We start from the raw sequence: 25,670 nt of genomic DNA, 5'->3' as shown, positions 1-25,670 counted from the left end.
GTTATTTCACAGAAGAGCTGTTTTCCAGGAGTTTGAATGAGTTCACGGTAATGGGCAACAGTTCAAATGTGTAAGCTCTTGACATAGGATTGATGAAATCTGCAAGAAACCAGAAATAATGGATTCGCTTTTATATAGAGCAGATAGCTGTATTTGTAATTATGTCTCCCCCAGGAGACATATTGTTTTTCCTTGTCCGTCCTTCCGTCCGTCCGTCCGTACGTCACACTTCATTTCCGAGCAATAACTGGAGAACCATTTGACCTAGAACCTTCAAACTTCATAGGGTTGTAGGGCTGCTGGAGTAGATGACCCCTATTGTTTTTGGGGTCACTCCGTCAAAGGTGAAGGTCACAGGGGCCTGAACATTGAAAACCATTTCCGATCAATAACTAGAGAACCACTTGACCCAGAATGTTGAAACTTCATAGGATGATTGGTCATGAAGAGTAGACGACCCCTATTGATTTTGGGGTCACTTCGTCAAAGGTCAAGGTTACAGGGGCCTGAACATTGAAAACCATTTCCGATCAATAACTAGAGAACCACTTGATCAAGAATGTTGAAACTTCATAGGATGATTGGTCATGAAGAGTAGATGACCCCTATGGATTTTGGGGTCACTCCGTCAAAGGTCAAGGTCACAGGGGCCTGAACATTGAAAACCATTTCCGATCAATAACTAGAGAACCACTTGACCCAGAATGTTGAAACTTCATAGGATGATTGTACATGAAGAGTAGATGACCCCTATTGATTTTGGTCACTCCATCAAAGGTCAAGGTCACAGGGGCCTGAACATTGAAACCATTTCGGTCAGTAACTGAGAACCACTTGACCCAGAATGTTGAAACTTAATAGGATGATTGGTCATGCAGAGTAGATGACCCCTAACGATTTTGGGGTCACTCTGTGAAAGGTCAAGGTCACAGGGGCCTGAACATTGAAAACCATTTACAGTCAGTTACTTTAGAACCACTTGACCCAGAATGTTGAAACTTCATAGGATGATTGATCATGCCGAGTAGATGACCCCTAATGATTTTAGGGTCACTCTGTTAAAGGCCACAGGGGCCTGAACATGGAAAACCATTTCCAATCAATAACTTGAGAACCTCTCGACCCAGAATGTTGAAACTTCATAGGATGATTGTTCATGCAGAGTAAATGACCCCTATTGTTTTTGGGGTCACTCCGTTAAAGGTCAAGGTCACAGGGGCCTGAACATTGATAACCAGTTCCGATCAATAACTTGAGAACCACTTGACCCAGAATGTTGAAACTTCATAGGATGATTGTTCATGCAGAGTAGATGACCCCTATTGATTTTGGGGTCAGTCTATTAAAGGACAAGGTCACAGGGGCCTGTTCATGTAAAATCATTTTTTGGAAATAACTTGAGAACCACTTGACCTACAATGTTGAAACTTAATAGGATGATTGGACATGCAGAGTAGATGACCCCTATTTATTTTGAGGTCACTTGATCAAAGGTCAAGGTCACAGGAGCCTGAACAGTGACTTGAGAACCACTAGGCCAGGAGTGTTGAAATTTAGCGGGATGACTGGACATGCCAAATAGATGATCCCTATTGCAGCTAACCATCAGTGTCTCTTTGACTTTCGCTCCTGACCCCTATTGACTTCTTGCCTATAGGAATTTGCATTGGGGGAGACATGCGCTTTTTTACAAAAGCATTTTCTAGTTATTTGTTACTTGCAGAGAAATAGTTTTATATTTGTAGGGAATCTTTAACAGTTTAGTATGTGCGAATGTCGCGTATCTAAAATACTTAAAAAAGCTGCTTTAATTAGTAATAGTTTATACTAATTTATTTTAGGCCGATTGTGAAACAAGTCTCTACAACTTAAAGTAATCACTATCGACACCTCATTCCTAATGGAATCCATCACCACGAAGGGTATGAGTAATTAAATCAAATCAGCAATTAAGTACGCGATAAAGGAAAACTGGCTGGGTTAACTGACCACTATTTATCTGAAATACTGTTAAAAACGGCGTTAAAATGATACTTTAGTATAGAATTGAGGAAAATGGCGAGATTGACTGACCTCTGTGTATCTGAAAACAAAATTATTACTGGACAGAATCCAAGAAGAATGGAGAGCTAAGAAAATAATGTTAAATTGATAATTTAGCACTGGTACAAAAGCAAAGAGTTAGGTAACCTGACGGCCGTATATCTGAGATACTGTTAAAATGGTCTCAAACAGCTTATTACTGGTACAAGATGCTGAAGATCGTTTAGATTAACTGGTATCGCTGTTGAAAATGGCACAAAGCCAGGATAAACGGCTTAAAATTAAATTTTATAAGCAAATTGATCGATTTTAATAACATTATTTTTCATGTGTATAATATCCTTTTTATCCGAGTCTTTCTCTCCCTCTTATCAACTTCTGTAAGAAAGCTGCAGGTAAGCCATGAGCTGAGATCCTTCCAGTCATTATCAGATGAAATGATAAAGCGAGAGAAGTAAATTGACCACCAGCTAAAAGATCGCGAGTTCGATCCTCAAGGCGAGTGTCATGGTTTTGTAGCGGAATACTTATCACACACACTTCCGTTTGATAAGCAGAGTTCTCAGGTACTAACAAAGAACAACTTAGTACTGGCACTGAATTAGCCTGGCTCCCTGGCTGCATAGTTATATTTTTAGCTCACCTGTCACGTAGTGACAAGGTGAGCTTTTGTGACCGCTCGATGTCAGTCGTGCGTCGTGTGTCAACAATTTTTAAAAAACATCTTCTTCACCACTGGGCATATTTACACCAAACTTCACAGGAATGATCCTTGGGTGGTCCCCTTTCAAAATTGTCCAAAGAAATTAATTCCATGGCGAACTCTGGTTGCCATGGCAACCGAAAGAAAAACTTTGAAAATCTTCTTGTAAGAAACTGTTAGTCGGATTTCAAAATTTTTTTTATGGAAATGATCTCTAGGTGACCCTCTACCAAAATTGCCTGAGCCATTCTGTTTCAGTAAAAAATATGGCTGCCAGGAGGCGGGGCTTATTTTCTCTATGGCTATACTGTAAATTTCAAATATCTTCTTCAAAACCACTGGGCAGATTTTCACTAAACTTCACAGAAATGATCCTTGGGTGCCCCCACCCCTATCAAAATTGCTAAAAGAATTGAAATCCATGCAGAACTCTGATTGCCATGGCAACCGAAAGGAAAAACTTTAAAAATCTTGTCCAAAACCACAGTAGCTAGCCTAGCTGCTAGGGCTTTGATATTTGGTATATGACATTATCTAATGGTCCTCGTCCAAGTTAGTTCAAATTATCCCCCTAGGGTCAAATATGGCCCGCCCTGGGGGTCATATAGTTTGCATAGACTTATATAGGAAAAACTATGAAAATCTTCTTGTCCAAAACCACAGGGCCTAGGGCTTTGATATTTGGTATGTAGCATCATCTGTTAGTCCTTTGATGTTTTGTATGTAGCATTATCTTATGGTCCTCTATCAATGTTTTTCAAATTATTACCCTTGGGTGAAAAGAGGCCCTTCCCTGGGGGTCCGTAATTTTACATATATAGGAAAAACTTTAAAATTCTTCTTGTCTGAAACTGGAAGGCCTAAGCTTTTGATATTTGGTATGTTGCATTGCCTGATGGTCCTCTAGACCAAGATTATTCAAATTATGCCCCTTAGTTGAAAAGAGGCCCCACCCAGGGTGTCCCAAGTTTTACACAGACTTATATAGGAAAAAAATCTTCTTGTCTGAAAGTTCAAGGTATAGGCCTTTGATATTTGGTATGTATCATTGCCTAGTTGATCCGAACAAGACTGTTTGAATTATGCCCCTGGGATGAAAAGAGGCCCTGCCCTGACCTACTTTCTTGTTTTTTTAAGATACAGTCTTGAAATTTGGGTGACATGTACAGTTTTGCACACTGATCTTAAAACTGACTTTCAGTGACCATAAATATGACCTACTGACCTACTCTCTTAATATTTTAGCATCAGTTTGACATTTGATACATGTAGCTCATATTACTCAGGTGAGCGATCCAGGGTCATTATGACCCTCTTGTTTGTAAACACTGCGAACATTTTATAAGTAAATTTTAAGCCTCTTAAATAGCGCAATTAATCTGATGGATAAAAAAATTCAATACAGAAACAACCTGCTGGAGTTACCTCCGCTGTTAATGAAGACACTTTATATATGAGAAACATAACAGAACAAACAGGGACGGGAGCCAGTCTAGCACTGAATAACATAATTCAGGAATACTGATTATGTTACCTGTAATAACACTACTAAAATACTGTTGAAAAATGGCACAAAATACATTCATTTGTCAACTTTATATAGGATTCTATTTAGATAAGTAAGTTTCATTCTATGGCATTTATTGTTTTATTTGTAAACTATCACATGTCCGTTAAGTTACAAGTATGAAAACTATATATCTGTTAAGATGAAAATTGACAATATATAACATTAACATCTGATATATGCTCATGTACAATGAAAATGACGTATATGGTAATGATGATCATAAGTTTTTGGTCCTGTTTATCAAGATCAATTCTGCTCACAAAATATGCTAAAAGGAAGCTGGATGAACAGACCCAACCCTCATCCAGCAACACTTACACACCCATCCGATTTTTTTCTGGTAACAAAAACCTATTAGACAGGTGTTGAACAAACCCAGTCTTAAGCTCCCATGCATGAAACTGAAACTTAATAAAAGATATCTACTAATGTCTCAAAGTAAATGAAAATCTGAGTTCTTAATTATCGTTTCGTGGAAGAAGGACATGCATACATGTTAAGATTTTTTTCTGGATACATATAAAATAAATAATATAATGTAGGTATGAAAGAGATTCAGACCTTGCAAATAATGCAGACGAGGATAACAACTAGTCTGGTACCATTGAAGAAGCAGACTGGAAAAAATAGATTTGCTGGTAAAAAAAATGCAAAATGGAATAGTACCGGTAGCGCAGTATAAGATGGAACGATATTTCACCTCAATATAAGTGGTTTTCAAATTGTAATTGGACATTTTGGAATGCAAATCACTAATAAGTGTGCAAAGAAGTTTCGAAATTTATGTATTTCATTGATTTTTTATTACAATGCCTTATTAGTACATGTACTTGTAATCCAGAAATTTGCGTGCAATTTATAATGCTTTTGAAGACTTAATATTCTGACACGAGTGTAAAGAAAGTGGTAAATAAGATCGGAGATAATATTTCCCAAAGGAAGTTGCCAACATATTATTCATAAGACTAGTAAAGGGCATGTGGAATTCAGATAACGTTTCAAAAAGATCTACAGCTGCAAGATCTACTGTTTTTGTATGGTATCCAAAGTCAATCTTTTAAATGTATAAAATTTTCTATAATTCGGTAGCAATGGTAAAATGTACGCCGAAAAAGCCAAGTACTGCAGAAATCTTTAAATGTGGATTGTGTACATTGTGCAAACGGAATTTGAAGCAGCCTGTTATTAACGAAGAGGCAATGTTCTGATGAACATAGGCGACTGTCCTTCTAAGAGAAGGTGACACTAATCGTAAGAAACTGAAGGTTGTTAAACATGGTTGTTTTGCTGCAGGAGTTATTACTCGTTGCAGTACTGAGATTCGACTCTTCAACAAATGAACTAAAAGTCCTATATGTAATACAAACAGATTTTCATTTTATTTTACTAATGGCTTGTAATGGCGTCACAAAACGTCACCTGCAACAACACGGCGTACAATGTCAGATTCAAAGAAGTTCTTTTATTTCATTCTGTTAAGGCGGAAGCATATTTTTACATTATAGTAAAAATTTTCTGAAAAAAAAGGCTATAGGAGTACATTTTAGCAGAATTTCTGATTATCCATAATAAAAAAACGCATAAAAATAGAACCGCAGAAGCTCGATAATTTACGACCTACAAACGTAATGATAGATGATCTCGAACACGGCGGAATGATACTTATATGTAGTTCTATACATTTCCTGAAAAATGTAAATGTTTCTTATTCAGAAAATCACAGTTTCCAATGCTAATAACACAGTTTTGCTATGAAAGAGAAACACTACTATGAAACAGAAACCCCGGGTATGTATTCCCTATGCAAAAAGCAAGCAACGCCCAAACAGCATGTTTTTTTTCAAGCACGAAAAGACAGCATGGTGTAATAACTTTTCAAGTGCTTGAAGTGTACTGCTGGACTGCTATGAGAACACTGGCTTTACTGCTGACTGGCTGAGAATCTATAGATAAAGCTATAATAGCCGAGGTCACTATAGAATTTCTATGTATTATCATGATCAACATTAAATCGTTCATTAACATAAGTGATGGCATCCGGAGGTATCACATCCGGTAATTCCTGGTACTCATGATCCTCTGTACTGTTCATTCTCAAAACAGGAACACCTGGTAGCTTCCGAGGACCTGGACTTGCAGCTGGTGCTGCTTTAGCTCCGCCAAACAGACCTTCTAATTTGTTCTTGAAATCTTGATTTAATCCTGTAATGAAACGTACAAGTTGTCATTACTGTTTAATTATGCGTTACAGTTTATAGAATTATGGAAATTTACCTGTTTATTCTATACTTTTTTATGTATAATAATTTACATGTTGGATACGATGAAAACGTATACATTTGTATCATTGGTTCCAGTTGGGAAAAATTCTCATGTTAACTCAGCCGCGAGGAATCCCCGAGAAATTCAAGCAATTTATGCACTTCTGTTATAGACCTTAAATTTCAAACGATGTAATCAGGTCTGTCTGCATGCATTTCCCCTTTCCCTATAAAAATAAGAGCTGAATAAAATTCATTCCACATTGTCATGTACAACAAAGGGAATGTATCTGGGTTCCCATACATTGAAAACAAAACAATTAAAACAACAACAATAACAACAACAACAAACGCAAGGTAACCTATCTGTTTCTTGTTCGGAAATAATCCCTGTATTACACAGAACAATATCATACAATCTTAAAATCGCGTATCTGTACCATTTTTTTTCACTTGCCATTCACATCATATTATAGAGCTGAAAAGTCCATAACTGATTTATCATCATTATAAAATCATGAAGTGTCTAAAATTATGACCGGTTGGTGAATAATTTTAGACATATTTTTTAATTAAATCACAAATGATTTTAACAGAAATAAACCTGTTTAACATATGAACAAAAATATGTTTTATCCACACATTATCTTTCAGTGAGTTTATAAATACTCGTACAAATCATGTAGTATCAATAGGAAAAGTAGAGTGAACTTTTGACAATATTTCTAGGAATGTTTCCATAAATAATTATTTCATTTTACAAAATTATTTCATAAAATTCAAAGAAAAAGACATTCCAATAACCTCTAAGATAAGTCATCATTAACTCGGTTATACGAGAGTAAATACATGTTTCTGTTGTATGAAACAAGCTGTGTTAAATAAAGTCGAAATAATTAAAGCATACCTTTAAGAATGTTAAAGAAATAAAATAAATGTTAGTAACTTAGTATATTAGTTTATAATATCTTACAGATACTGCTCTATAATAGTCACTCAAATCGGAGAAAAATACATACAACAGCTATTTGAATTTTGAAGAAAAAATCCCTTAACAGATAAAATATGAAAAAAAATTATGACATTTTTAAATATATTTGTTTTGTGAGTGGATCTAGACTCGGGAACGCTTGTTCTTTTCTGACGAAAATAAGAATAAATCCGTAGTCAGGTAAGATATGACTAATAACATATCTATCTTTAATCAAGGCATTCTGTCTGTACAATAAATTGTGTGGTCAAAATTTTCAAACAGTTCGTAATATAATAATGATTTTATATAGGTTTACTTAATTGTTAAGCCGTCTTTTTGCTACACGTAAAGCGCATGCGAATTAAAGTCAAAACATCCGGTAAAACATCATGGCAACCAATAGCAGTGTAAATCCGTCTATTATCAAAAGCAGAAGAAAAAGAACATTTTTATCTCAGATAATATGACATGCTTTTGTGTACAGGCTCGGTGGTTTTCTCAAAACAACACAATCAGACCCGCTTTATCACAGTGTACATTTTATAATTAAATCGATTTATCTTACGTAGTCCAAAACTCGTACGAATAAAATCAAACTTAGTAGAGAGCACCACACAAAAAATATAATAGCAAAAACAAAATTAGAAAAATAAAGCACGAAAATTATTGAAATGAAACACAATGCCTTCTACGTTACATCACTATGATAGAAAATATTCACCAGTATACCCCTTTCGTTCTGATGCTTTAGAAAAATGTTAATAGAAAAGTTTTAAAAGTAGGTATGTTGAAAGATAGTCCCATGCAGAAGATTATTTCAGAAACAACCAGAAAATTACAAAAACACTCGTGTATGTATACTTACTTCCTACTGCGTCCTCTATAGAGATAATATTTTCAAATTTAGATATATATTCTAGTATAAGTAAGATAGTGACATGAAAGCCTATGATACCTTTTTATAAAAAAACTTTTATCGCTTGTGTCATAAGACTAAATATGTAATAACTGCAACATTTTACACTTAATATTAGTTTTGAACGAGGGCGTACGTATTGCGCATACTTCTGGTTAAAGATTCTGCCCTCTACATATGTGTTACTATTTATGGTAAGGTTAATGATATGATACTACATCTACTTTAATAGAACTAGCTTTAATAGAACTAGCTTCAGTATAGTGTAAACATATATAACTGCTATTGTATTCATACATCATGTACACATATTAGGCAAACGGGTTTACAACATAACTAACGACCTTAATAAATGACTGCTCATTCCTTTTTAACAAATAATAATGGTAGAAAATTATATGGTGAGAATGAAAAATTGTGTTTACGAAACTAATGATGTATCTGAAATTGATCAGAGCAGTGTTCAATACCAAAGTCATAAAATTCATTGTTCATACTCGTAATGAATATCGTTTGTAAGTTATATATTATCATCATGTTTCATTGTATTATCTGTATCTTGTATATACATATTATGTATTTTGTTAATCTCTTCATGTTATGGAGAATTAAAAGAAATAACCCTATACCCCAGTGTGCCCAATCACGTACGTGATCGCGCTACGTCATTTTGAGCTCGAAAGTGAAAGTAGAAAGGTAAACAAAAATTAAAAATCAGGGCGTAAGTTTTTTTTTATTCTATATAGTGTGTTAACAGGTATCATGCATATGCTTCGAAACCTATTTGAATGCTTTCCCCGGTACTACGATTTCCCCACCAACACCTTCTCGTTTTAATGCTATTCCTGTTCAATTGACTTGCACAATTAGCGCACAACGTCGAAAGTGGTTGAACAGGAATAGCGTTAAAACGAGGTTTTGGTCGGGGAAATCGTAGTACCGGGGTAGCACTTTCAGATAGGTTGCGAATCATGTGCATTATATTAACACAATATATAGAATAAAAAACTTACGCCCTGATTTTTTATTTTTGTTTACCTTTCTACTTTCACTTTCGAGCTCAAAATGACGTCGCACGCGATTGGGCACACTGTACCCGTTGTATTCATAACAATGCCCGAGATGAAAAAATAAACAACAGAATAGGAATCCTTTCTCAAATTCACTTTAATATATAACTTAAAGAAATTTCACCAAGTTGTGTTGTTTATACTTTAGGATATATTTTTCAACAAACGTCTAAACGGAGTTGCAGTTACGTCAACAGACTGAAAATTTTCAAATCCACAGGAGAATGGTAGAGTTATTCAATGTCAACTACTCCAATCATTCGGCCATAAAAAGTCCTGACATTCTCCAGTGAAGTCATTTTTCCAAATTGTATGCATTTTATACTTCTTTTTAATTGACTTTATCAATAAAGTACATTTCTGTAAAATTATGAGAACATCAAACTACTGGTTAAAGAGAACAATATGTTCATGAAGAGAAAAATAACTTTAAATCAGTGTGCCCTGATTTTCAAGTCTATAAATGTATTGCTTTGAAATCTAAAATTTTGTTCACTTTCCAAAGAATAGAAATAACATTTACCACAGAAATGGCCCATATATAAGATATAAAAAGTATGTACGTGTGAACTGGGGAATTTCATTTTTTTTTCTCAAAAATTAAATCTTTGATGCGGTCGTTCCGACGAACAGTTTGACATGGTCTAAAGTAAAACAGTTGCCACGGATGTCTGAAATCTTTACGTTTTTATTAATGTTATAAAAAAACTAGTTTAGGAAAATAATCAGTCTAGAATGACGTGCATGATGAAATGTCTTGCACTTTGAATTGAAGGGTTCAATACATGTACGTCTAAGGGCATGTGGGGTGGCAAGTACTTTTGCAATAAATAACGGGAACAAACGTAAATATCGTAAATATGTACATCTTATACCGATTTACCATCATCTGGGACCTGTTTCACTAATTCTACAGAGATGTATCCTAAATTTTCTGATCTCTATGCATTTTGCAACACATTCAATTAATAAGCAGTTAACATACATCGCAAAACTTTTATAGGACTTCTTATATATTTTTGATTGACAAAGGTCCTGGTATCAGCTGAAGTGTATTTTGTTAATCTCTTCATGTTATGGGGAATTAAAAGAAATAACCCTATACCCCAGTGTGCCCAATCACGTACGTGATCGCGCTACGTCATTTTGAGCTCGAAAGTGAAAGTAGAAAGGTAAACAAAAATTAAAAATCAGGGCGTAAGTTTTTTTTTATTCTATATAGTGTGTTAACAGGTATCATGCATATGCTTCGAAACCTATTTGAATGCTTTCCCCGGTACTACGATTTCCCCACCAACACCTTCTCGTTTTAATGCTATTCCTGTTCAATTGACTTGCACAATTAGCGCACAACGTCGAAAGTGGTTGAACAGGAATAGCGTTAAAACGAGGTTTTGGTCGGGGAAATCGTAGTACCGGGGTAGCACTTTCAGATAGGTTGCGAATCATGTGCATTATATTAACACAATATATAGAATAAAAAACTTACGCCCTGATTTTTTATTTTTGTTTACCTTTCTACTTTCACTTTCGAGCTCAAAATGACGTCGCACGCGATTGGGCACACTGTACCCGTTGTATTCATAACAATGCCCGAGATGAAAAAATAAACAACAGAATAGGAATCCTTTCTCAAATTCACTTTAATATATAACTTAAAGAAATTTCACCAAGTTGTGTTGTTTATATTTTAGGATATATTTTTCAACAAACGTCTAAACGGAGTTGCAGTTACGTCAACAGACTGAAAATTTTCAAATCCACAGGAGAATGGTAGAGTTATTCAATGTCAACTACTCCAATCATTCGGCCATAAAAAGTCCTGACATTGTCCAGTGAAGTCATTTTTCCAAATTGTATGCATTTTATACTTCTTTTTAATTGACTTTATTAATAAAGTACATTTCTGTAAAATTATGAGAACATCAAACTACTGGTTAAAGAGAACAATATGTTCATGAAGAGAAAAATAACTTTAAATCAGTGTGCCCTGATTTTCAAGTCTATAAATGTATTGCTTTGAAATCTAAAATTTTGTTCACTTTCCAAAGAATAGAAATAACATTTACCACAGAAATGGCCCATATATAAGATATAAAAAGTATGTACGTGTGAACTGGGGAATTTCATTTTTTTCTCAAAAATTAAATCTTTGATGCGGTCGTTCCGACGAACAGTTTGACATGGTCTAAAGTAAAACAGTTGCCACGGATGTCTGAAATCTTTACGTTTTTATTAATGTTATAAAAAAACTAGTTTAGGAAAATAATCAGTCTAGAATGACGTGCATGATGAAATGTCTTGCACTTTGAATTGAAGGGTTCAATACATGTACGTCTAAGGGCATGTGGGGTGGCAAGTACTTTTGCAATAAATAACGGGAACAAACGTAAATATCGTAAATATGTACATCTTATACCGATTTACCATCATCTGGGACCTGTTTCACTAATTCTACAGAGATGTATCCTAAATTTTCTGATCTCTATGCATTTTGCAACACATTCAATTAATAAGCAGTTAACATACATCGCAAAACTTTTATAGGACTTCTTATATATTTTTGATTGACAAAGGTCCTGGTATCAGCTGAAGTGTTGAAATGAATCTACTTTATATAATTTTCGTGAAGCAACTTTTATATATTAATATTAAGCACATTTCCTGAAACAGGTCCCTGGTATTTTTGGGTTAGATAACCAGTATCAGAATTTTCTTTTACATACATAATGTTATTCTACAACCTGGAATATATGTGTGTTAGTTAGGAACGTGTAACATTGTCACAATTTTATGAATATTAGGCAAGCCAATAAGGATTAAGATAATCTACATTGTGCCATTTATATTGTACCTTCGAACTGGGTATGAGAAACTGAAATAGCAGGTTCTGTTTGGCGGCGTGTTTCCAGTCGTTTATTTACAGGGGTTTGTTCAGAACTCTGCCTTTTTTGTTGAAACTGAACCTTTCTGTCAGCTAAAACAATAATATCCAACAGCATGAAATAACCATTCATAGCATACCACAAACTAACAACTGCAGTAACGTTATAATGGCTGTTTTTAGATTTAAGTATTATAGCTGACAACAAATATATAATGAAATGTATAGTCTTTCCCTCACACTAAATGGCAATACTTAGCCACCATAACATTACTTCGAAGTGCTGGTACAGATATAGCGTATAGTCCTCAATATATTAAAGAACCGTTTTTGGATACAATATGTTTATAACTCCTTTGCTCAAACTAAATGATTTTTCAAACTATTGCTCTAATTCACACTGAATTCTTCTCGCTCCAAATATATTGAATAGCAACGACCAAAATGCTGTTGCATATTCTTTTATTTTCCAAAAGTATTTCAGAGATATAAAGGTTGTGAAGTATAAACATTTTGTGTTCAAAACAATTCACGTGACACACACCGATTACACGCCCTTACCAGATTGTTGTTGTTGTGGAAGAGCGGTGTCATCATACAAATCATCTTCCTGGTCCGGCATTTTCTGTCTGTTGTCATATACTGATGCGGGAGTTGACGGACCTGGTGCGCTCTTTAGGGAATGTGTACTACCAACTGCCAATAGTGAGTCGTTATAAGCATTAGAATTAATAATCATCGACTGTGTATTCTTTGTAGGCTTTTGGTTATTTGTGTTAGTAAATTGCATTTTATTGTTAGTATGATCTACACCATCCTCTGACAGGTACTCATAAAGGTCATCCAGGTCATCAATCGTCTCTGAGAGTTGGCTGGACAGGGACCATCGGACTGGTAGTGAACTTCTCACATGACCTTCGTACAAGTTAGTTGTTAGTAAACATTTATGTTGTTAGTAGCTTTTGCAGTGCAATACAATACTATACATTCGCTCTAAAGTACAGACATATATTTGCATATGAAAAAATCTAATGAAATTAAATAAAATGGTATTGCGACATACACATTCTCTATTTCTCATAACAATACCAAATAGTTAAAGCAGTGTAAAACTATTTTCAAATACTTGTTACGTTTTTCTGAATATATAAATCAAATAGTATCAATAGAATTGACAGGAAACAATTAATCAATTAGATATGAATTTGGCAATTGAAATTGACAGGCCTTTAACTGAATGAAAACAAATAAAAGAATGTCTTTCAAACTTGACAGAATAAAACTTATATATGTGTTTTAATTCTGATCACTTTAAAACATTTATAGAAGCCATATGTGAAAAAGTTGTTTTTAAAAACATAAGAATTGCTTTAGCTAAGATGTGAGCTACAGCGACGTGCGAAATAGAAGTTAACAAAACAATTTCCCCATATTCATTATATATTTCAGAGTATTGTAATAAATACTTCTCAAATTTACTATAATTTTTGGTGAAGATTTCTTCCACTGTGCCGCTGATTTCAATGAAACACCAAACAGTTAAAAGTATGAGTTCTGTACAGGTATACACACATAAAACAATCTCATTGTCATATATTCTTGAATACCTCTTGTATAATTTGTAAGTGCAATAAGAAACAACAGATCAAATTCTGGTATAAGAACAGTTAAAAGTGATACTGAAAGTCAAAATGAATATACTAATTATATACCCTGTTTTAATGGTGATGGTGAGTCCGATGAAGTTGATTCGAATCTACTTCGAAGTGTAGAAACTCCTCCCGGAGTCTTCTCATCAACACCTGCTTCTTGCACGTCCACTTTGGCACTTGCTCCGGTTACAACTTCCGTTCTTTTAGTCTGATTTTGTAAAACTGTGTTCTGTTTAGGTGTGCCCCAAGTAGGGAAATTCTTTGGTGAATCAGGCGATCTCACATTTTTAAGCTGGCTTTCACTTACTGATTTTGACACGTTCTGTCTAGTTTGAGCAGTTTTTGCGTTATTTGAGCCAAATGAAGAACTGTTTCTAAGTTTTACTGATGCTGCTGGGGAGTGTGATGAAGAACTGATGCCAGTTGATGATGTTTTGGATATTGAATTTCTCGTGATAGCGGCTGGCGGTGATGACACTAAATGTAAATATAAGTATTTTAAGCTCACTCAACACTATTTATTTCTAGTTCGTTCGTGATATTAAATTGACAAAAAGCTACATTTTAGTGCACTATTAAAAACAGACACTCCCAATCAAATAATATAATTTTCACAAAACTTCTACAGTTAATGTTTCGTTAATTTCTACAAACAGTATTTCAAAACAAGTGGACCATGATGACCCTAGATCGCTCACCCGAGTTTCACAGCTTACGGAAACAGTTTTGGTAATGCGGGCCGGAATTTAATTTGGTACAAGGTCAACAAAGGAATATGTGTATGAAGTTATTTTAAATTAAGGTCATCAATTAGATAAGGGGAGATTTTTAAAATTTAAAATATAGCGAATACTAATCCCGCCCACAAAGGAGGAATTCTGAAGGAGGTCACATATCTGTGAAATTTCTTTGAAATCGGGCTAGCGATTCTAAAGAGAGTTTTAGAGATTTTGGTTGGCATGGCAACCGTAATTCTTCATAGAAGACACATAATTGATGAAGTCTGAAAGAAAATAACTCAAGGAACGCTATGGCGAAGTTTGATTAGTAATCGCTAGGTGGTTTAGGAGGAGATGCTCTTTAAAAAATTGTGGACGACGGATCAATGACGGACAAATACTATGCTAAAAGTACGCTATGAGCACTTTGTGTCCAGGAGAGCTAACAGAACTTAAAATGAAACTGTCGCCGCTTTTTAAATAGCACTTTTATTAAGAAGGTATTCTGAGAAGTTTCATGGAAATGCAAACAATCAAACAAGAAAAGTAACTGTTTACAAACCAATTGGATCCCTGGGTGCAGGGGGAGCTACAGGCAAAGCATCTAAAGCTGGGTCTGTATGTTCTAGGAGTAAAACAATCACCAAACAGATAAATTAGTTAAAATAACAGAACTATATATTCAAACTTTACTAATTTATTTTCGCAAACGAGAAGATGTGTTAACCTAGACAACTTTGCTGCAAAAACTTTGCGGCTGAACAGATAAAACAAACCCGCTAGTTACGAAATAGTTTAGCGATACAAGCATACACACTTAAAGAACAGAGTTATAGAGCAACTAACCTGGAGAAAATTCCAAATAAAATAAGCGTTATCAACGACCACAAATTAAAAAGTAACCAAAAGCAGGATAGCATAGATGTGCATATTCAGCTAAAACGTTGAATTTTTCAGATTGAAGTTTGATATATTTAGATTTATTTCTTTTTATTATACCCCGTTATATTTTGAAATAAATTGCGCACATATATGATTTTGTTCTTGTAATGTTATTAACAAGTTAGCTATTTCTACCAACAGACAAGCATGTTTAATCTTGTTAATAAGATTCACTTTAGACAAATTACTACTGTTATATTTTGGTATGATATATTCTAGTAATAAAATTCACTTTAGACAAAAAAAGTACTAGTGATACAAAATACTCCCTGTACTTTAAAATTATTATTTTTTTATTGCTTTACAATCAAAAATTTCATTGTTAAGATTAATTAAATTAGCTCTCAGGAACTTGTCGCAGCGTACCATTCATATCAAAATATTACGAGGGCATAAATAACAGCAAAACAGAGCTTGACCTGTATTCTGTAATTCTTACCTGAATTAACATTTACATAGGACCGAGGTCGCACAGGCTGATGTGCCACTGGTGGTGGTGGGGGTGCAGGGCAAGGAGACACTGAAAGTCATTAAACTAGTTTAAATATTGTTACACAAATAATAAACTTAAAAAATCATCAGAATAATTCTGGTCAAGGAAGTTTCTTTGATATACAAGGAGTTTTCAGAAATCCAAATTCTAAATATTTAATTATACGTGAAAATGGTATCTGCTATGACAGGATATCCAAATTAAACAAATCAAATTTATTTGTTGCTATCAATACACAGGAACCTTTAAACGAATGTAACAAACTATTAAACACTCAATTTATTTTAAGAAAGAAAGCTACACATACCCGCGTGGCCAGCCTTTGAATTGACATAGATCGAGGTACGTTCAAACCCACTTTCAAATCCGCTAAGCATCGTGTCAAATTTCTCTATCTGATCTGTTACAACATAAACAGTTAATACAATAAGACTCAATTTAAGAAGCAGCTTCGTAAAATCCAATATTTATTTTGTCACAGCTAAGCTGACTTTGAAGTTGACGTGCTTCATAATCTTGAAATATGTATAGTTCGGGCCTCAAACTGCTACTATGTGGTTACCTTACTGTTAAATAAAGTACAAAAGAAACGCGAAATGTGTTTTGTAGATCTCCTTGTCAACGTTATTGTACTTCCAATTCATGTAATGCGAAATATGAATGCAAAGATGGCTAAGAAAGGAAGTAACAACTAAATAGCTAAGGGAGGGACCGTTTATTAAATGTTGGCAGAACCTATAGGCCGACCCTACGAACTGTAATTAACTAAATACATGTATTATATGCAAACGCAATGCAATAGGCATTAATAACAAAACTTGTAAAGCATGTACTAGTAATTAATGCTACATATAATTAAAGGCATGGATATCATATTTGGATCAAGGCACAGCAGATAAGGAAATTTGAACTTCATACGGTCCGGTAAGGCCGTAACTTTTCGTGTAGGCAAGTCAAGAACCTAGCACTTTGTTGAATATACATGGCATATGGAATTGCTAAATAAGCCTAACTATCCATTGTTCTAATATAAAACCGTGAACAAACAGCTTTGTTAAACAGTTCCCATGTAAAAAACACAATCAGTTAGAAGCTGCAATGATTAGACCTAAAATAGTATAAAATAGTCTTTATAATTTTAACATTCGTATGATTCTATTTTTTATTATAACTTTTTTAATATCTTGCTATGAAAATTGTTCAATTTCATCGAAACAACCCAAGACGTTATGCCTATTTCAACAAGAGCCATGTTAGACATGGCTAATCCCCCCGCCGGGCATATTATAATTGAAGGCTAAAGTTCCTGGCAAGTTAGTGTCTGAAAGTATTAATTTTGGGGAAAGCTTTGAAGAACCGTTTAGTTGTGGTCCGCATCAGGGGTTTTAAAGATGTGGAAGAAAGAATAAGTCAGTGGTGAGGTGGTTTACTGCTAAATGTTATTAATTTTCATGAACAGTATAGCTATGATGTTTTTCTATATGGCTACTGTAAAAAAAAGGAATGGAAAGCTAACAGGGAACAAGAGTGCCAGAATGTCACAATATACGCCCATCACAGCAAATTTGTTTACTCTAGCAGCTGTATTTGCAAATGGAGTTTTAATTTTGTGGTTGTTTAGTAATCATTGTAAGTCTTTTGTTTTTCTAAGACCACAAAAAAACCTCCTTACCAGGTAGAGATACCTTAAAATACACCTAAAATTGGAAAGTAACATCTATGTTGTACCACAGAAAAGTGGTCTTGTTTTTTCCCTACGGTCAATTATAAAAATGTTACAATATAAGTTATTTATAGTAACAACTAAGGGAAGTTAATCTTAAAAAAAAAATTGTAAGTCCACACAAAAATCTTTACTAGGTAGAGACTGGTCAAAATACACCTCAAAATTGGATGTAGCATGCATGTTGTACTACAGAAAAGTGGTCTCGATTTTTCCCTACGACTAGTAATGAAAAAGTTACAATGAAAGCTATTTAAAGTAACAACAAAGGGAAGTAATTCTAAAGAAGGAAACTGCGCATGACACTTTGTCTCATGATGGTGTATACTTGTGCCAAGTTACATCAAAATCCCTCCATAAAAAAAGAAGAAATGCTTCGGACAGTCATTCTTGTATCTGACCTTTGGCCTCTAAGTGTGACCTTGACCTTAGACCTAGGGACCTGGATCTTGCGCATGACACTCCGTCTCGTGGTGGTGAACATTTGTGCAAAGTTATATCAAAATCCCTTTATGCACGAAGAAGAAATGCTCCGACAAGGTTTTCATTCTTGTATCCTTTGACCTCTTTGACCTTGACCTTAGACCTAGGGACATGGTCCTTGCGCATGACACTCTGCCTCGTGGTGGTGAACGTTTGTGCCAAGATATATCAAAATCCCTCCATGCATGAAGAAGATATGCTCCGGACAAAATTTTTTAAGAAAATATTATAAAGGGGAATAACTCAAAAAATAGGCAAGGTAGAGTTATTGTTCTTGCACATTGCACTTTCACCCAATGTATTCTATCAGTGTATGAAGTTTGAAGAAAATCCCTCCAGTAGTTTTGGAGTTATGCTCCGGACAAATATTTTTAAGAAAATAAGATAAAGGGGAATAACTCAAAAAAGAGGAAAGGTAGAGTTATTGTTCTTGCACAATGCACTTCCTCCCAATGTGTTCTATCAGTGTATGAAGTTTGAAGAAAATCCCTCCAGTACTTTTGGAGTTATGCTCCGGACAAAGATCGTTGCGGACGGACGGACACACGCACGCACGCACGGACGAAGAGCATTTCTAATATCCCCTTCGCCTTAGGCGGGGGGATAAATAACAAAGTCAGAAAATACCTGCTTCATTGCTCCTTTGCGCTAGTTCAGACATTGACGGCACAGATCCGGGTTTAGTTCGGGAACCAGCAAATGTTTTAGAATGGTCAGGTACTGGTGGAGGTGTATTTATCACCGAGGACCAGCCAACTGATTTTTGATAAACACAATATATGTAAAAAAAAAAACAATTACAGTATTTTGCCTTTTGTAATAATAGAGGTAACACTGGTCATTTATATAAGGTATTACCAGGTCATGAAGGTAATCAAATCTTTAAGATCATTTGAAAGCATATAACGCAGCCAAGCAAAATTGCAGAATAGGTTTGATTTAGTCTGTTGGTAAAGGTTAATGAAATGTACAAAACCTCTCATACCACTATCTCCGGCTAAATATGATAAACATGTACTCTATGATCCCAGCTTTTGGCAGCTTTTATGGGCAAAAATATTACATTTAGTGCCGTTTAAAACTGGCATAAACATAATCATCCGGTGTTACCTTCATGTCCTATGTTTTTTTTTGTGTGTGTTTTCAACAATCATTCTAATTTGTGCTACTATGGGAAATATATTTGTAAGCACTGAACTACAATATAGAGTTACAGCCTAAAATGAAAGCTTCGCATTTGACCAAAGATGTTCGGAAAGAAGGTACATACATTTGTACATTAAACTTACTATGAGAAGACCGCTTTCATCATTATAATGTTACTAACAGACAAATTTATTCGTAACCGTCTGGAAAACACGTCGATATTTTTATACCAATGCGATAATAACAAAAACGACAAGAAGTTTTTTGAATGAATTGTTTGTCCTTGTTCCCTTGCATTCAGTTTTTTTTAAATGTAACTACATATTCCTATGCGACAGATCCTACAAAAGTACATGTGTATTTAAGATGCCGTTGTTAAATTCTATTCACTAGAAGCTGAATGAAAAATGTTTGGTGAAATAAATACTTAAAAAACACATGTGCTCTAGAACATCATATGCTATATTTCATACCTGATTTTCTTTCTGCTGCGCCAGGAGAAGTCAGCGGTCCCTGGTTTCGGAGTATTCCGGCTGATACTGTTTGCGATCGCTCCAGATTGCGCAATCTACTGTTGTGGGGAGGTGAATCTGGCTGGTCGTAATCTAAAATATATTCGTTCTTATTCTAATTTAATTAAAACCTTCTTTATGAGTAACGGTAGTCATAACTCAGAAAGCGAACTTTTCCATACATCTTCAATTATTTAATTTTATGAGTAAACATATACTATTCGTAAGAATATTTCTACCTGTATATTTTGATACATTTTTTTTTGTCCAAGAAAATTTCGAAGAAATTGTTGTTCGTTCAAAATGCATAAATATTTTAAATAAGTATGCTGTTTTTTTTTTGTTCTAGCAAACATATCACATTCTGGCCACAGTTCATGACATTTTTCACTTTTCGCTTACCTTTTTAATGATTCATGTAAAGAACAAAAAGACCAATCACACAGAGTTCATGGTAAAAATAATTTTACAAAAATACATTTCTAAATACGTAATTGTCAATTCAAATTACTGACAAATATTGTACCCATGCCAATTACGTACCCAAAGTATTATTAATTTGATTTATCTAAATGCTAAAATATTTCTATCTGTTTAGGGTAAACATCATGATAGGTAAATCTAATTTTAAAGTACCTCCAGTGAAAATTTAACAGGTATGAAACACTCAGTGAAATACATATTTTTAAAGTTTGAATTATAAGATCTTGAATTTTCGAACAAACCCATTACTTGACTAAAATCTGATTAACATCCTTTAAAGTAATGTTTGGATCTAGCCACAAATGAAGTCAAACCTGCTTTTAAAAAAGAAATAGCCACCCTCAAAGATTGTTAGAATCGTATATATATAAGATCAATGAAACTAACCAATATTTATGGAAAAATCAAGCAAATCATTGTTACAGAACTGGTGAATCAAACAGCGTTAGTAATCAAAACAAAATAAATGGCAAAACCTACGGTACTATGCCCATCAAATCAATTAAAAAAAAAAATGAACTAATCTACTAATGTGAATAGCAAGGAAATTCATGCCTGAGGAAAGAATAAAAGACAGTGTTCACAATAAAAAAACATTCTAGATACATGTATATGTAGTGTTTTAAAATGCTCACAGCATAGAAAGTTAGACATTTGATATCATCAGTGAACATTTTATAAAGCATTAGTATCCCTCGGTATATGTTAAGCATTTCAACGTTTTCTCTCCAAGCGTCTAAAGGCATTCTTGTCGCGGGAAAGCTAAAACTTGTTACAGTTGATACATACTCATTTCTGTTTGTCACTACACCATAAAGTGGGTTGGTTGTTCTTGTTATAAACATAATATAAAAAAGGCTTTACTTGTCTAATACTCTGAATAATTTGGATTCGGATAAAATCAAACTGACTGTTTATAACAAATGGATGATCTTGACGTATTGAATTAATTGGAAACAGAAAGTGGATCACAAACTAAGGACAATGGTGTCAGGAGCATCTGGTAAATATCAGATCAGTCCATTCAATACAGCCCACAATAACTCTAGCCTCCTCTTAAACTTTAAAATGTCTGTTTTTATAAACTTCAATATTTATACAGTATAGCCACTCCAAGCATAGGGACAGTAAAATATAAGTGGAAACTTCAAATTTTTCCTCTGATTATTGTATCGAAAACAAATAAAAATGAACTGAAGTAAAATAATTTCATTAAATTCCCATTGTATTTATAAAGGTTGGGACAAAATGTCTTGGCGAAAAACTGTTTAAATGCTCAACACATTAAGCAGTACACATGGTGAATATTGTAGCTTTTATGTCAAGACTCACATTGTGGATTTCCGACTTGAAACACAAACAACATATATTTAATCTCTAGTAAACTTGCTCTAAACCTTCAATGTTATAAAACTGTAACTGTAGCATCAGGCAGGTTATGTCCAAGCGCATTTTTGAAACTGAGCGACGACAATTGCATTCTAATTTTTTTTTTATCAAAACTCAGCAGCTAAGTCTTGTAATGTCCTCCGAGGTTATCTTATTTACAGCAAACTTTTAACTGCTTTATATTTAAAAATATTCAATTAACACCAGTGCTAAGAAAATTAAAAATTGTGTTTACCTGGAACCGGCTCATCTCTTGAATCTATAAACAAGAAACAACGATATATATGTGCATCAAAAAGTTTTCAGGTACATTTTACATGCATAGTTAACCTTGAGCAAAAAAGTGTGTTATTATATACTACGAGAGAAATAAAACATCCATTTTCATAAGAGGCGAGTATAATGAATGAAAAAGAATAGGAAAAAGCTTTATACTATATCGGTAAATACATAACCGTTGCAAACTGACTTAATTAAGTGCATGGTGAAATCGCTTACCTGTTGGAGGCCATTTCCAGGATTCTGGCCTCTCTGAAATAATAGAAACAACATAGCAATTTTAGATATTCCAGTTGAATATATATAGGTAGTTCTATACATAGAGTGTGTAAGCACATTGTTCAATCTTCTATTCAATTATATCTTAATATGTTCAAGGCGCTAAAGCTCACACAGTGTAAACTGACAGAGCTATGAGCATCATTTCTTCACATATTTGTACTAGTCGCATGTGTTTTCTATTTTGAAGATATATTGTATGTCAGCTGAAGAAGCTCACTGAATTGAAACAAGTTTTGACAAGACTGTGATGGTTTTTTAATTGGTATATTTATTTTGAGTATAGAAATTACTAGGAATAAATATACATAAGTAAATACTACAAGTTTTGCTTTCACCTATAATTCTGTACGGTACTTATAACATTTCTTGACCTATTTCCTTGATTTTGAAATATTTTGACATATCCCATTTATAGTCTTATAGAGTAGTGATAATAATATACGAATATTAGTAATAACAATAATTGTGATGAAGAACTAAACAGTAATAAATATCGTACTATATAATATTTGAGTTGAATATCCAGGAGTGTCTTGTCCTAGAACCTTTGGATCATTCACTTGCAGAGGTCTTGTGCTACCCCCAGATGTACCGACAAAATAGTCCATCACATCTTTAAGGCACTTCATTGGCAGGTGCTATGTAAAGATAACATAGAACATTATAATCAAGAGGTAAACCTTATATGCATTAATATTTATCTCTATTTCTACTTCATCACAGCGAAAAAAATCAGCTTTTCTTCACAATTTATAAAGTAGTTCTTGGCTCGCAATGTCTAGTGTGCTCCAGTATTTCACTCCAACTATTAGTTTTGATGAGCATATTCTGAACAGTTCCTTTCAACATACATAATTATAGTTGGTTATATTCCACTGCAAATGACAGATACCATATTGACAATAACTATGTCGGGAATTCTGGAGTGTTGGTTTCACGCGCTGACAGTTGCGTAAAATATCTTTATGATCATCTTCGAGTTTCATTTTAATGTTCTAGTTAAGCTCTACCAATTATATATGTACAGAAACAAAGCATACTCACTCGGTTTTCTACATTTATTTTGTACCCCTGTGCAGTTCGAATCACTTCAAAATGCTCAAACTCAACGCTGCCATCTCTGAAGTAATGCATCAATAGAAATAACTAGTTGTCTACATGTCTACATGTTATATAATGTTTTCTTTTCTAGGACGAACCATGGTAGCAATTATATTTTACTGTTCAACTTAGAAATTAAACTGTTAGTCATTAGAGGATAGTTATAATCTTTCTAAATTTGGCAGTTAGGAGTTTTTCATGTCCTTGCCGGGTTCAAGAAACTCTACAACATGTCAAAGAAATCTGATACGAACCTCTTATTGATATTTATTTTAGAAATGACGTAACTTCCGTTACTTAAGTGGGATGTGCTCTCACGCATCAATGTGTTTCCATAATTATTGCTTATGGCTCTCTCCAGTAGCTTCTCTCCCATTTCCCGTGAGCAATGCGGTATAAACCAACTAAAACATAATAGTGCATTATGTGTCGCGAGAAAGACAGTATAAATCAACTGAAACAATAGCTGTCATTAAATGTTAGCCGTGTCTCACCGAAATGTTCATTTACATTTAAAATCTTTTTGAATACATTCTTCAAAACTACGGTGAATATATTATAATAATTATAAATGTGATAAAAGCATAATGAATGTATATTAAATCAAAATATTACTATTGACCATCAACCCCAATAGACTATAGTTTTCTGATAATGAAACAGAACGGTTTGTCTCGAATGTCATATATTTTGATTAACATTTTACATACGTTCTAACTGAATATCATACAACAATAAAATAACATAGTGTATGTACCTTGGTGGCGCCTGATCTCTGTTGTGGTCATTATAAAATTTGTGCACCTGGAAACAAAAATATTGTAGTTTGATTTCATGTGATGTCCTCATATATTCAATTTCATCTAGAAAACCTGTTCCATTGAAATGTTTCATGCACACTGATTTGTACCTCCATAGCTGCAGTCATTATTTTACTTTTGCAGGCTGTATAAAATATATTACTGTCAAACGACTCAGTGAAACCGCTGTCAACGTGGATAAACAATTCAAATGAAATGTAAACAAATGACAGACTGGGATACAGGTGGAGGTAAATGTAAAAGGTAAAGGTAAGCTTTATTTAATGTCGCATATATATATAAGAAAAGGATACCCCCAGCATCAAAGCTTTTAAGCAACAAAATAGGTTACCAGTTACAGATACATATCTGTGCTTATTTTACCTCCTTCTAAAACTTTTCAAATAGCGAAATGCAAAACAAGGGAGCTATCAGTGCCATTTTCACATTTTTAGTACGACGAAGCCAGGAACCAAACCCCCGACTTCTTACAATGTCATTTAGAATCATATAAAGAATCTGTGCAGTTAAAACAGCGTAAAACAAATTTCAGGATTTTAAATGTTTGCAATAAATAGAATTTATTTATAATCTATTTAATAACACAGAGAAAGATAATATGGCGATTACAATGATTGCAGAAGACCGCACTTTAAAACTTTCAGATCCACTGAGACAGTTTTTGATTGCTATAAGTTAGTTTTGCACAAACCAGTGGAAATACTTGTCAAAGAGATAGCTCATTTACAAAACAGTTTATTATCGTAAACAATAAAGCACGACCTTATTATCTAATAGGGTATCCTTAACCTATGAACCTCAATTAGAGAGGACATCACTTAACTTCTATACATTCGCAACATAAATCCTTTTTGATAACAAGTCCAACCATATAAAGTTTTCTATGGTTTGTTAAATAAACATGAACATATTTAGTCGCTAATTATTTAACTTTGAATTAATCTAGTACAACATAGAACAAAGTGAACCACATCTCTAACTATACGGCAAGGTCTTTCATTCAGTCGTATTTCGTATCTATCTATCTATCTATCTATCTATCTATCTATCTAGGTTTTATGGCAATGGCGAAAGAAGACAGGAACAATTATTCCAGGCACGGGAGTTCTCCTTGGGTAGTGGAACGGAGATTCCTCAGAAAATTATTAATTATGAAATAGACATTCATAAATCTTGGCCAGTATTTAACTGCCTCGACTGTGCATCATTTTAGCATACTGGTATC

The 25,670-nt window shown here is 34.1% G+C and overlaps 1 protein-coding gene across 12 annotated transcripts in view; it reads right to left on the bottom strand.

Moving 5' to 3' along the window:
• Positions 1-4,370: 4,370 nt before the first annotated feature.
• LOC123566534 (uncharacterized) overlaps positions 4,371-25,670 on the bottom strand; it is a 42,610-nt gene continuing 21,310 nt past the window's right edge. For 3 of the 12 annotated variants that reach the window (XM_053549763.1, XM_053549760.1, XM_045360729.2), the window contains 17 exons: positions 24,382-24,428; positions 23,879-24,028; positions 23,568-23,643; positions 23,023-23,161; positions 22,461-22,493; positions 22,198-22,221; positions 21,906-21,920; positions 20,052-20,183; positions 19,060-19,188; positions 16,534-16,626; positions 16,173-16,253; positions 15,354-15,416; positions 14,133-14,549; positions 12,982-13,335; positions 12,391-12,513; positions 8,416-8,430; positions 4,371-6,518 (listed from right to left, as the gene is read on the bottom strand). In XM_053549763.1, coding sequence (XP_053405738.1) covers positions 6,301-6,518; positions 8,416-8,430; positions 12,391-12,513; positions 12,982-13,335; positions 14,133-14,549; positions 15,354-15,416; positions 16,173-16,253; positions 16,534-16,626; positions 19,060-19,188; positions 20,052-20,183; positions 21,906-21,920; positions 22,198-22,221; positions 22,461-22,493; positions 23,023-23,161; positions 23,568-23,643; positions 23,879-24,028; positions 24,382-24,428 — 2,109 coding nt within the window. In that variant the 3' untranslated portion in view covers positions 4,371-6,300. The remainder of the gene's footprint in view (positions 6,519-8,415; positions 8,431-12,390; positions 12,514-12,981; positions 13,336-14,132; positions 14,550-15,353; positions 15,417-16,172; positions 16,254-16,533; positions 16,627-19,059; positions 19,189-20,051; positions 20,184-21,905; positions 21,921-22,197; positions 22,222-22,460; positions 22,494-23,022; positions 23,162-23,567; positions 23,644-23,878; positions 24,029-24,381; positions 24,429-25,670) is intronic. The other 9 variants (XM_053549768.1, XM_053549766.1, XM_053549764.1 and 6 more) reach the window with 9 other exon arrangements.

The sequence above is a fragment of the Mercenaria mercenaria genome, chromosome 8 (assembly GCF_021730395.1).
Source record: "Mercenaria mercenaria strain notata chromosome 8, MADL_Memer_1, whole genome shotgun sequence".
Classification (NCBI taxonomy): domain Eukaryota; kingdom Metazoa; phylum Mollusca; class Bivalvia; order Venerida; family Veneridae; genus Mercenaria; species Mercenaria mercenaria.
Note: the sequence above shows the minus strand (reverse complement) of the source record. Positions and strands in the feature narration are given on the sequence as shown.